A 12,203-nucleotide genomic window follows, 5' to 3' on the forward strand; every position below is an offset into this window, starting at 1 on the left:
ATAAAAGTATGAAAAAGTTTTACTATTACTCTAATTACTTTAAATTATTGTCAACTATGTGACCAAAAATTAAAAGTTAACGATGAATTTACCAAATAAAATAAAATATTAATTATGGAGAAAAGAGTAACAAATAAAAGTATTAGAAGAATATAACTGAGATTTTAAGAATATGTACATTAAAATAACTTAAGTTATTGGGATTTTAAGAATATATCCATTTTGTACGAGATTTCAAAATGTATCACTTTAGCTTTATAAATTTTAAGAATATGTTTGAAATATTTCTAGAATAATTTATATTACTTTAATTAATTATATAACATTTTGAAATGATTGAAACAAACAATGATCTCTTACCTCTAAATGGTTTCCTTTAATTAAAATGGTTGTCTTTAAATATAGAAAAATGAACCAAAATATTTACAAAATATAGCAAAATTTTAAAACTATAAATGATAAATGTTGATAGACACTTCTATCCGTGTCTAATATTGATAGATATCGATAGACTTCTATCAGTGTCTATCAACGTCTATAATTGATAGTTATAAAATTTTGCTATTTTTTATAAATATTTTCAATAGTTTTACCATTTGAAATAATTTTTCTAATTAAAATGTCATAAAATTATTTAAAAAAAATAAAAAAAGATTTCAACTTTTAAACATATTCGTAAAAATTAAAACCTAAAAAGGTATAGTTTTAAAACTTAGAGACGAAACATACCAATTCTTACAAATTTAATTATTAAAAGGGTACTTTTTGAAAATTCAAATACCGAACGCACTTATTCTTCAAAATTTTAGGATTAATATAGCAATTTTTAATCTTTTAAGCTTAAAAACAAAAAAGAAAAGGTACGTTTACAAAATTTAGACATCAAACATACTTATTCTCTATTCTAACAAACTCGATTACTAAAAGGGTTCATTGACTAAACACATCTAACTCAAAAGTATAATTAGATAAAAAAAATTTATTACTGTTTTTTACTACTGTGACAAGGTGATGGTAAAATTAGTCAAAACTGCATCTTACAGGAATATAAAAAGAAAAAAAAGGGGGCGAAAGAAGGGAGGAAAATTGGGTATATTGAAAGATGAGAGGATGTGTAAAGCAAAGGATAAAAATGTGCAAAAATAGAGAATGTGAGAATGGTTGTGACTTTAATTTAAGGTAAATGTAATAATTTAAATGAATGAAAAAAAGGCATATGGGTGCACCAAAATGTTCGTGCAACCGAGAATCAGAATACGAGGAACTTGTGGCTGTTAATGAAATGGAGATGATGACGTGGCATCCACCTCTTGCTTAAACGGATCAAAAACAAGGACTGAGTTGCCCAATGCCAGCCGAGACAAACACTCCCCAATATCCAATTCATCTTCTTCTTCCTCAAACTCTTTTTTCTCTCTTTCTCCTAATTTTCTCGCGCTCTTTTTTCTACAAAAAAAAAAATGCTGGAAATTAAAGACCCTGCCATTAAAATCTTCGGCAAAGAGATTCCACTTCCGGCCGACTGTGAAGTTTCGTTGATCAAAAGCGATGATTCCGATTCTGCTTCCGACAAAGAAACCGGAGATGGAGCACTACAAAAGGTACACACAGTAATTTTATCTACTCTCTTTTTTCCTATTTCGGAACTACGGTACTCTGGCATGGCGGTTGCCGTGTTGACTGTTTACATGTTCTTCAGATTTTTGTTGTTTTTCGGTTTTTGATTTGTGGGTTGTAATTTGTTAACGCCTTCTCCAACAGATTTTGAACTATTTCGTCGCTAGGTATCCTTATCCGGCATTTTTCGGGGTTCCGATTGATATTAATTTGATTTTCATGCGTTGAGTTTGGGAAAATTGAATTCCGCAGTTCTTTTCGGATTCAAAGAGTGAACCCTTTGAAACGGAAAATCGGTGAATTTCCCACTCTTAGAAACAAATGTTTGATTTACTGAAAGTAACTACAAGTTTTTCTTTGGAATGCCCAGTTCCACGCAATTCGTGGTTAGATGTTCTTTATTGTCTTCAAATTTATATGGTTTTTCTCATGTTTCAGTGGACCGGATTCCAAAATTTGTTAGCTGTTTGACTTTTTCACACTTTGATAATGAACCAGTATAAAAGAGAAAAAGAAGAAGAGATTATTGGGACAATACTCACAATTTGAAAAGAAGTGAATGAAATATCATTGCCAACTAGTGTCCTTGATCTGCTTTTATTTCTGAGGAAGAGCTTTGTTGTTGACATGTTTGATTGATTTCTGATATATAAATTTAAATTCATATGGTGCCTATAGTAGCTGAGGAGTATTAAGAACTGTCTCAATTTTCAGGATGAAGGAAAAGCCAATGAGAGTTCAGCTGCTAAAGATGAAACTCTTCGTGATTCAGAGGATTCTGCATGTGTACAAACAGCCAATGAGGCGCACATGAACCCTGAAGTGGTATCAATGGATGAAAATGACAAGCTTGAAACAAGCAAACCCGAGAAAGAACAGAATGATGCACCCAACTCAAAAGAGAAATTGAAAAAGCCAGACAAAATACTTCCATGTCCCCGCTGTAATAGCATGGAAACCAAGTTTTGTTATTACAATAATTATAATGTCAACCAACCACGCCATTTTTGCAAAGCCTGTCAAAGATATTGGACTGAAGGCGGTACCATGAGGAATGTCCCCGTTGGAGCTGGCCGTCGAAAGAACAAGAACTCAGCCTCACACTATCGACAGATTACAATCTCAGAAGCTCTTCAAGCTGCACAAATAGATATTCCCAACGGGGTCAACTGCCTAGCAACCAAAAGCAATGGACGAGTCCTAAATTTCAGTGTAAACACACCTGTATGTGAATCTTTGTCCACTGTCCTCAATCCTGCAGGAAGAAAGGTCTTGAATGGGACTAGGAATGAATTTCATAGACTCGACGACCAAGGAATTAAAGCACCTTGCAAGGGTGGGGAAACTGGCGATGATTGTTCCAGTGCATCTTCAGTGACGATGTCGAGTTCAATGGAGGAAGGAGCCAGGAGATGCCCTCAAGAACCCCAGATGCAGAACATCAATGGTTTCGCTCCTCAAATCCCATATCTTCCTGGTGTTCCTTGGCCTTGTTCATGGAATCCACCAATGCCTCCACCGGCCTTCTGCCCTCCTGGAGTTCCTTTATCATTCTATCCTGCGACATACTGGAGCTGTGGTGTTCCAGGTGCTTGGAATTTTCCTTGGTTCCCTCCACAACCCTGTTCACCAAACTCCGGTGCAAATTCACCTACACTGGGGAAGCATTCCAGAGATAGTGACAAACTCCAGGCTGATAATTGTGAGAAGGAAGAACCTCCAAAACAGAAAAATGGATCTGTTTTGATTCCCAAAACTTTAAGGATTGATGATCCGAATGAGGCCGCTAAGAGTTCGATATGGGAAACACTTGGTATTAAGAATGATTCAAACAGAGCTGTTAATCTTTCTAAGGTCTTCCAATCAAAGGGTGATCAAAAGAATAGTGTTTCTGAAGTTTTATCTCCAGTTTTGCAAGCTAACCCTGCAGCCTTGTCAAGATCTCTTACTTTCCATGAGCGTTCGTGAATGGTATTTTTGTCATGTAAAATTTTAGTCCACTGTTATAAGGGAAGTTGGATTTTTCTCCCTTAATCTGACTTACGGGTAACTTTCCTTCCTCCTTTCATATAATTAAATTTCCAGGTTCATTGGAAAAGAACTCTCGACTTCAGAAGCTTAAGCATGAAGTGGAGACAAGCATCAATCTCAAGCTTCTTCTGCTCAAGAAGCCATCCAGTTTTTCAAGAATCCTGGAATTGTTCTCTATAGAAAGAGTAGCAGCAATTGCTTTTTTTCTCTCTCTCTAAATGTTTTGAGTTTGTGGAATCTGCTAGCCATCCTTTTGTACATATCTTTACATATGTGAATAGTTGAAGTAGAGTTGCAGCAAAAGTTTCTCAGATGTATAAAAATGCAGTCAAAGTTTGCTTCAATTTTCATGATGATAGTATTCTCCTCCTGCTGGATAACCAAACCCAATCTTCAAATCATTTTTTTGATAAGATCTAAAGAAATGAGTGTCATCTTTCACCTGGAAATATTTTCAAGAATTGAAAAAGGTTAGTGTATTCATTCACACGGCATATAGCAAAAGGACCCATAACTGTCACTATCAAGAGCTGAAAAATGTCTTTCAATATCTCAAAATGAAGCCAACTGCCAGGGCAACATGTGATATTCCATACAGCTAAGCAAGGAAAAAGTAGAGTAACAGTTTGGTGAGCACCAAGAAGGCTGAGCAATTAAAATAAAAAAGGCTAAGTGACAGTTAATATGTTGGACTTAGGAAGTACATGTTTGGGGTACAGAGTTGTTTAGTCTGGAGTTAGGAAATATGTATTTGGGGTGTAGATTTGTTTAGTCTGAAGTTAGGAAGTATGTGTTTTGGGTGCAGAATTGTTTAGTTTGGAGTAAAGAAGTACGTGTTAACTGAAGTTCTTTGAAAAATGTGCAAACTTCAATAGTAAACATTATTGAAGTTGGTGGAGTCGAATAATTTAGCACTTGGTGGGTCAAATACCTCTTTCCCCCTCAATCCCCAACAAAACTTACTCTAAAAGTCTGAATCACATAACCCACCTTTCTTTTCTACTCTTTTTCATTTCTTCTGGTAAAAGAAATAATCTCGGATAAAAGGTTTCTGACCCTGTAACCAAAGTGATAAACTTGGGAAGAAAGTACTTTGGGGTTCTCTTTTTCCATATCCTTTTCCCTTTGCCCTTGCCTCCATCTTTTATGGAATATAAATTCATTTTATCTACTTTATGGTAAAACCAAACATAGAAACATCAAGTAACTTTCCAATTTAGAAAAAAAAGATGTTAGATTGGTTGAATGTAAAAATTCTTTTGCAAATGTTACTCAAAAACTAGTATTTTCACCAAAACAGAAGTATCAACGTCGTCATCGTCGTCCTTGACCGATTAGTAAAGGAACATGAAGATATTTGTTGGTAGGATGAAATATAGACCACATATTATGCAGAAAATCAGTAGGTGTAGGACCCAGAAGCTAATGCCAAAAATCATTCTTGGCATTTCTCTTGATATTGCTCTATTTTCTTCGTGCTATTTTCTTCCCCATGTGAAATCCTCCGTCCATTTCTTCACATCCATATCTTTATCTTTGGTCTAGTTCTGTTGGAATCTACAGAATTTATTGCAATTTGTTAAATTCTGGTGAATTTGGTTGCCAATTTGCACTGAAACTCTCACTTCAATGAAAGAAACAGAGATTTTAATTGGCTATCTGTTTACATTTCAGGGTTTCTTTTTTCTTTTTTCCATCTTCAGTTAAACAATTTGAAATCTCTGTCTCTATCACTAAAGTTACACCCAAAGAATGGGTTATCAACTTTATACTGTGATTTGTATTATATTTGTACTGAGTGAGGAGTAAAATCCAAAAATTAGTGCTATTTCCACTATCATCAAGTGCATGCTTTGAAATATCTGAAAAGAAAGGCCTTTCTTTATGTAATCTGATTATTTTTATCAATTTGGTCAGAAGCTATTACCCATGAAATTCCACCACCTTCACCCTAACTTATTGGTTTTTTCTGCCAAAGTTGACTTGGTTAAGAAGAAATTGCACAAATCTCCCAGAGATTAAGAGTCAACTTCCCACTATAAGTATTTTGTTCATTCTTTCTATGCCATATTACCAATTATTTTAAATTCATGTACTACTCTTAAGCTGCCTTTTCTTTTCCCTTCAAAGTTTCTTTCTTCACTTCAAGAGTCTTTGGTTTGAAATAATTGAAAAGAGATCAAAACACCGATTTGGTCCCATACTTTGAAGTTTTATCAATTTTAGTCCATGTAATTTCAATTGTTTAATTTTAGTCCTTGTAATACAATATGTAAATATGTTTTTAAAATTTATCGTAAAAATACCAGTAAGATAACAAAAGAAAAATTTTAAATCAACAATAAGCTAGCAGTATAGACTAAATTTAGTATTTATTGAAAGTATATGGACTAAAACTGAACAATTGAAAATATAAAAACTAAAATTAAACAAACTTCAAAGTATAAACACCAAAATATTATTTAAACTTTGAAAAGACCACCACAAAGTAGTTATCTCTTAATAATTATTGGATGTAGCTTCAAAAACCTACATGTACCTAATAACCACTAAATAAAAAGCTAAAGCACTTTCATTATTTCTCTTATACATCTATCGATGCAAAACTGTTAATCATATTGTGGTAGCTTGTTCGAATAACTATGGTAAGGCAATGTAATTTTCCAAATATTAGCTCCAATAAAGTGACCTGAGAAAAAGGTCGAATTTCAACTGTTGACTACAACTCTAAAGTTAAATTAGAATAATTCAAATCCAATTTAGCAATACTAGTTAGTCTTTAGTATCCAATAGAAATCTAGCTTCAAGCAATAAAAAAAGAATGAAATGATTCGAAAAGGTCAAAGTAGTGAATCCCATCCACTAAGACTAAGTTACTTAATGGCCCAGTTTCTTCCTGTTGCTGTCACATTTGATTGAACCAAAGTAGGTAAAAATTCTTTTGTTTCAAAAAGCATCCACAAGAAAGAAGTGTGGATGAAGCATCACTTCCCCATAACGCAAAGAAAAAGAAGAAAGGAACTTCCAATTTCTCTACTGCTTGATAGTGGAGATGGATTGGTAAGAATTTTAACTTTATAAATGTATTCACAACTTGCACATACACTTCCATTTCATACTTTTTCTTTAACTTCTTTCATTTCCAATATGATAATACTTTCTTTTGAACTGTAACCCTTCAATCATAGGTTCTACACACATCAAATCAGACATGAAGGCATAAAAGCAATGCTTCTACATGATACTATATGCAACCAATGAGCTTGTTCGCAAAAACGATACATACACGTGCTCGATCTATAAACTAATGAAATAAGAACAAGGGAGAAATTCCCTACTTTTTTCATTTCAATCTTTTTGTTTTCTGTTTTTTTTGTTAAGTTTCCACGTCTCACACTGGAATCAATTATACTACAGGTTATAGTATAATAACTCAATTAGTCATTGAATTCTACAGCCTCCCGAGTCTTGTCCACGATGTACATTGCCATAGGCAGATAGTTCAAGAAGATCCATGTCTCGACCTGTGTATTATATACACATTGACCATATAATATCACTACCAAGGTGTAAGTAAATACCCTAATAAATTGTTGTTTCATAAAGTTCATGTACCTGAAACCCGGCAATACGAGCTTTTCTGTATTAGTTCTGCCCTTGAAATTTCAGTCCGGTTTCCCTTTGATCGATTCACAGTTGCCTACATCATAAATGATACGGCCATCAAAAGAATATGCTAACAGCTAAACAACACAAATAAGAAGAAGAAGATGGTGGGAGTATGAATTTGGGAGAATTCTTTCTTGCAATAAAGAATGGTTTGATATTTGGAAATTATTGACAAAGTAATTTAAACTGTTATGAAATATAGAAATTATGGTAAACACCAAATATATAGCAGTTAGTGTGGTGCTTTTGCATCCGATTGGTCCCTCTTGAAGAGATTGCAGAAGCATGAACAGATATAATCTTATACCAGCCTATAATAAAACTTTATTACAAGATAGTCCACAACTAAATGAGTTCCAATGAGCAATTGATAAAGATTTTCGATAAAGTAATGGCAATACAATCCCCCTACAATAATAAGCACACTCGTAGCATTAGCAATGATATGCAAAAGGTAATATCAACACTTTTAATAGTGTGTTTGGCATGCCTTCTAATTGAAATATTTTGTCTAAACATATTTTTTTCTTAGAACACTTTTAAGAACATTGATTTTAGTTAAAATTCTAGTGTGGTTACACTTTCTTAAGGTGGTTTTTTAATCAAGTTAGTTTTGTTGCACAATATCTAAAAATGATTCTACAAATACCAAATCACAATAATAGCGATTCTAAAGTGATTGAATCATTGGAGAAGCACCTTTTGAATAATCAAATTTAAAATGATTTTTCAAAAAATGATAGTATCGCAGTTTGGTGTCCAAAATCACTTAGGAAGTTAATCTAAACATAGACTAGGAGTATAAACCACAATGCCGCATGATTTTGCTTGCTTCCCAGATTTACAACCCCCCAAACTACAATAATGAATAATGAAAAAGAGTCCTGGGAAATAAAAAATATCAAGTGAAAAAAATATGTAATGTCCTCTTACACATGATGGATAGAAAAATCTGAATAAAGAATTTCAATAATAATCTAGCAAGTAATTTACTATGGTAAACTCTAGTATCTAACGGCAGATCCCAGGTTAAAGAAGAATAATCAACAATGACTAGCCAACTAAGGGGACAGTTTTATTCGAAGGCAAAGTTTGAGAGAGGGAGACAATCTAAGAATTGAATAGGCAGTCTAAGCACAGTCGACGAAGCATTAAGAACTTCTATAATAGCAGCATCTGTTCATGGAGACACATTATTTAGCAAACAGAACAACCAATAGCTCTGTCCTCTATAATATAGTGTCCTCTTGGTCTTATTAATTTCAAGGAATAATGCCTCCTATCTTTGGAAAAACGGCCTAAACTAATCAAAGGTTGAGTACGACACTAAATGAAGTTTGGATGGCACAAAGGAAAATCATTAGGATTATTACCTGCAAAACCTGACAATTTTCCAGTGTGCTTTTTCCTCCCTGCAATATGAAGTATTCAAACTCAGCCTCAAGAGTAACGCATAAACAGTTACTGAATTTAGAAAGAAATAAAAATGGCAAAGATGGCTTCTTAACAAGTACAATCTTAGAATCTCATACTCAACTTTTCAGCAAAAGAAAAAGAGATACTAATGGGATATTCATACTCAGTTTGGATGAGGAGATCCCAGAACTCCTTTAAAAATTTTAAGTCACAAAGAAGTTCGTGCTTATTGATCATCGACTGTATCCAAATTCCAAACTAAATTTCCATTTCATCAGTTCATTCAGTTCTTAACACATTTAGTTGCTTATACTAAGCTTCCTTTCGCATAAACTTAGACCAATTAGTAAGTCATCTTCCAATGCTATCTATTTGGTTGATAAAGTCCACAAAAACTCCTTTAAATTTTTAAGTCACAAAGAAGTTCGTGCTTATTGATCATTGACTGTATCCAAATTCCAAACTAAATTTCCATTTCATCGGTTCATTCATTCCTTAACATATTTAGTTGCTTATATTGAGCTTCCTTTCGCATAAACTTAGATCAATTAGTAAGTTGTCTTCCAATGCTATCTCTTTGGTTGATAAAGTCCACAAAAACTTAGAAAGCAATAAGCGTGAAAGCAATATTTGTGCATAAATCTTCTCGGACAGATAGAAGAGAAGATTATGATACAATTCCACAACCATTTACAAACATCAAATATCCAGTACTGTAACTGTAAACAACTGACTAAATACATGTGAGAGTCTAAACAGAAATGAAAATGAGAGATTTTCAAGTCGCTACATAAAAAATGACAGCCAAAACTATAGTATACAAAGAAGAAGAACCCACCAATGCCAACTTCAGCATAGCCCAACTAATCAAAAACATATATCCTCAACCAAGTCCCTACCTCACAAATTGTTGAACTCAAATAAACAAAACCAAGAGCGCACACACAAGAAGAATTGGAAGTAATTCATGACCATGACTCTAATAAACATACTATAAAGAGTTCTTGCTCTTTCCATCATACAGCCTTAAATTACGAGAACCAAACAAAAACACCTCACAAAAATCTAGCCCCATACTAAAAAAGAGGAATAACAAAGAAACGTACGGTGTAAAAAGTAGAATCTGCAAAGGGGGACTACCTTAGAGTAAGGCAAAATGTGATCATAGTCATGACAGAGACAGCCGGGGCAGCCAACAAGCTTTCGAAAAACGATGTTACCAAGAGCATCTCGTCGCCACCGAGATGGGTCTCTTCCTTTAATCTTCTCGGCCTTATCCCAACATTGCTGCTTCACACTGTGAGGAAAGCTCCGGGGATTGTAGTCGGAAACTAGGTCATCGGGAGAGAGTTTTAGGTCTCCGAGAAGACTGGCTTCGCCAGTGATGAGGTCACGGTCCAGAAGGGACGCAGAGGGGCTGAGGCTTGATGGGTTAGACCCATAACGCCTCGATTCGAGGCTCGTTGGATCACCGGTTCGGTCCCTGAGCGGTGATGAGGAGCGAGTTTTCTTCTTGGATTCTTTGTTACGCCTCATCTTTGACTTGTTCGTGGATAATTTGAGAGGTAATAACGGAAAAACGTAGGGTGTGTTTGGAAGCAAGATGGGTTGAGATTAAGGGTATTTTGGGTTGGATTTAATTGGGTTGAAGACTTTTTTGACCCAACCAATTATTCAAGTGGTAAATTTTTTCAACCCAAATAACCTTTATTAAAAAATTAACTCAACTCAACCATGAAAAATTTGGGTTGAGTCGGTTTAATCGGGTCATTTATTTAAAATTTTATTTTAAAAAGAAGTAAAATGTAAATATATAAAATTCTAATTTAATTATTTTCATATATTGAATTAAGATTAATAATTCAATTTCAATTTCAATTTTCTTTCTAAAATGTAAATAAATTATTTTTGAGAGTTGTTGAATAATAAATTATTCAAAAAATATTGGAATTAAATAAAATTAAAATCAATATATGTATAAATAATTGTGTTATAAGTAACAAAAGAATATATTTTAAAGTTAATAATAAATTTGGGTTAATTCGGGTTGGTTTGGGTTATATTAAGTGAACCCATGAACTGAATCAACCCATAAAATTTTCATTTATTTGAACCCAACCCAACCCAAACCGTACGGGTTAGGTTGAGTTGATCGGTTTTTTCAAGTCAGGGTTTTTTGAACACCCCTAGTTGAGATGAGTGAGATAGTTATGATATCAATGTTTAGGATACAATTTTGTATGTCACCGATTATTTATGTCCACTATCAACTTGTTAATAGTACATTCAACCCTTATCACCATCGATGCTTCAAGTGCCATTCCAATCACCACCTTTGATGACTTCGGGCATAAACTACCTCCACAGAGTTTCACGCAATCGCCAACTCCGACAAAGGTCACCTCCATCGAATTCTGACGACCACCAACTTGCCACATTCGACTACTATCGTCGACGACCAGATCGGGCATTTTCAACATATAACAAACCAAACAAATTTGTAATAAAAACACTTTTGAGAAAAAGTTATCAAACACGCGATTATTTTTACTTTAAACATTTTTTAATCAAAAGTAATTAAATAAAAATGATTTGTTGAAAAAAAAAATCCAAGTTAATCTAAATAGAAGCTTGTATCATGACAAAAAAGAAAGTATGAACTAAAGTTTGGGAGGTGAAAGGAAGTTGTAAGGTTGGATTGAATTAATTTTTAGACACAACCTAATTATTCGGGGTGTAAATTTCTTCAACTCAAATAACATTTATTGAAAAAATGAACCCAACCCAACCCAACCATAAAATATTTGGATTGGATTGGTTCGGGTTACTCGAATCATTTATTTAAATGTTTTTTCTAAAAATAAGTAAAATGTTAATAAATAAAAATTTGATATAATTATTTTTATATATTAAATTAAGATTAATGACTCAATTTCAATTTATATAATGAAAATTTTCTTTTCAAAATGCTAAAAAACTTTTTTTTATGAGTTTTCAGAGAATAAATTATCTAAAAAGTAATAAAACTAAATAAAATAAAAATAAATAGATGTACATATAACTGAATCTTAATTAATATATATATTAAAGTAAATAATAAGTTCGGGTTGGTTCGGGATAGTTTGGGTTACTTTAGGTGAACCCTTGAACCAACCCAACCCAAATTTTTTTATTTATTTGAACCCAAGCCAACCCAAATGGGTTGATAACCTAACCTACAGATTGGGTTGGGTTGATTGGTTTTTCGGGTCATCGGATTTTTTGAACACCCCTAGTAGGAATATATCTATCAAATAGAGGATTTGGATGGGCGCTTATGTAATTTTCTTTTGTGCTAGTGGACTTGACCATTTGTTGGCCCATATCAATATAATTTTTTTATGGGGTTTCTTCTAGAGTTTCCCACCGCTTCCCTGTCCCTACCCTCTTACTCCATCTCCTGTCTCTGCAAATTTTTCTGCGCGCAAAAA

At 33.6% G+C, this 12,203-nt stretch overlaps 2 protein-coding genes and 1 long non-coding RNA gene across 4 annotated transcripts; 2 read left to right on the top strand and 1 right to left on the bottom strand.

The window, feature by feature from the left end:
* The first annotated feature begins 1,076 nt into the window (after window positions 1–1,076).
* On the top strand, window positions 1,077–3,992 carry CDF3 (cycling DOF factor 3). Of its 2 annotated transcripts, XM_039023453.2 has the most exons (3): window positions 1,077–1,601; window positions 2,332–3,588; window positions 3,703–3,992. In XM_039023453.2, exons 1-2 carry the CDS (start codon window positions 1,461–1,463, stop codon window positions 3,583–3,585), a joined length of 1,395 nt encoding a protein of 464 aa, XP_038879381.1. In that variant the 5' UTR covers window positions 1,077–1,460; the 3' UTR covers window positions 3,586–3,588; window positions 3,703–3,992. The 2 variants fall into 2 exon arrangements, with proteins under 2 accessions (XP_038879381.1, XP_038879380.1); XM_039023452.2 differs by having other exon boundaries at window positions 2,332–3,992.
* Window positions 3,993–6,570: 2,578 nt separating this feature from the next.
* Window positions 6,571–7,493, top strand: LOC120072256 (uncharacterized). Its single transcript, XR_005480397.2, has 2 exons — window positions 6,571–6,708; window positions 6,837–7,493. It is a non-coding gene; the product is annotated as an uncharacterized LOC120072256 (long non-coding RNA).
* On the bottom strand, window positions 6,869–10,338 carry LOC120072255 (HNH endonuclease). The gene is made up of 4 exons (XM_039024681.2): window positions 9,874–10,338; window positions 8,691–8,729; window positions 7,264–7,348; window positions 6,869–7,172 (listed from the first exon to the last, which is right to left on the bottom strand). Exons 1-4 carry the CDS (start codon window positions 10,267–10,269, stop codon window positions 7,090–7,092), a joined length of 603 nt encoding a protein of 200 aa, XP_038880609.1. The 5' UTR covers window positions 10,270–10,338; the 3' UTR covers window positions 6,869–7,089.
* Between the last annotated feature and the right edge of the window lie 1,865 nt (window positions 10,339–12,203).

Source organism: Benincasa hispida, chromosome 2 (assembly GCF_027475165.1).
Source record: "Benincasa hispida cultivar pf3 chromosome 2, pf3_genome.v1.1, whole genome shotgun sequence".
NCBI lineage: Eukaryota > Viridiplantae > Streptophyta > Magnoliopsida > Cucurbitales > Cucurbitaceae > Benincasa > Benincasa hispida.

Bases quoted from the DNA above. Each gene is read 5' to 3' on its own strand.
- CDF3 (XM_039023452.2), top strand. From the start codon at position 1,461: ATGCTGGAAATTAAAGACCCTGCCATTAAAATCTTCGGCAAAGAGATT. The intron at 1,602-2,331 runs GTACACACAGTA...CTCAATTTTCAG, and splicing joins GAGATGGAGCACTACAAAAG to GATGAAGGAAAAGCCAATGA.
- LOC120072255 (XM_039024681.2), bottom strand. From the start codon at position 10,269: ATGAGGCGTAACAAAGAATCCAAGAAGAAAACTCGCTCCTCATCACCG. The intron at 8,730-9,873 runs GTAGTCCCCCTT...TTCATATTGCAG, and splicing joins ACATTTTGCCTTACTCTAAG to GGAGGAAAAAGCACACTGGA. The intron at 7,349-8,690 runs GTAATAATCCTA...TTTATGATGTAG, and splicing joins AAAATTGTCAGGTTTTGCAG to GCAACTGTGAATCGATCAAA.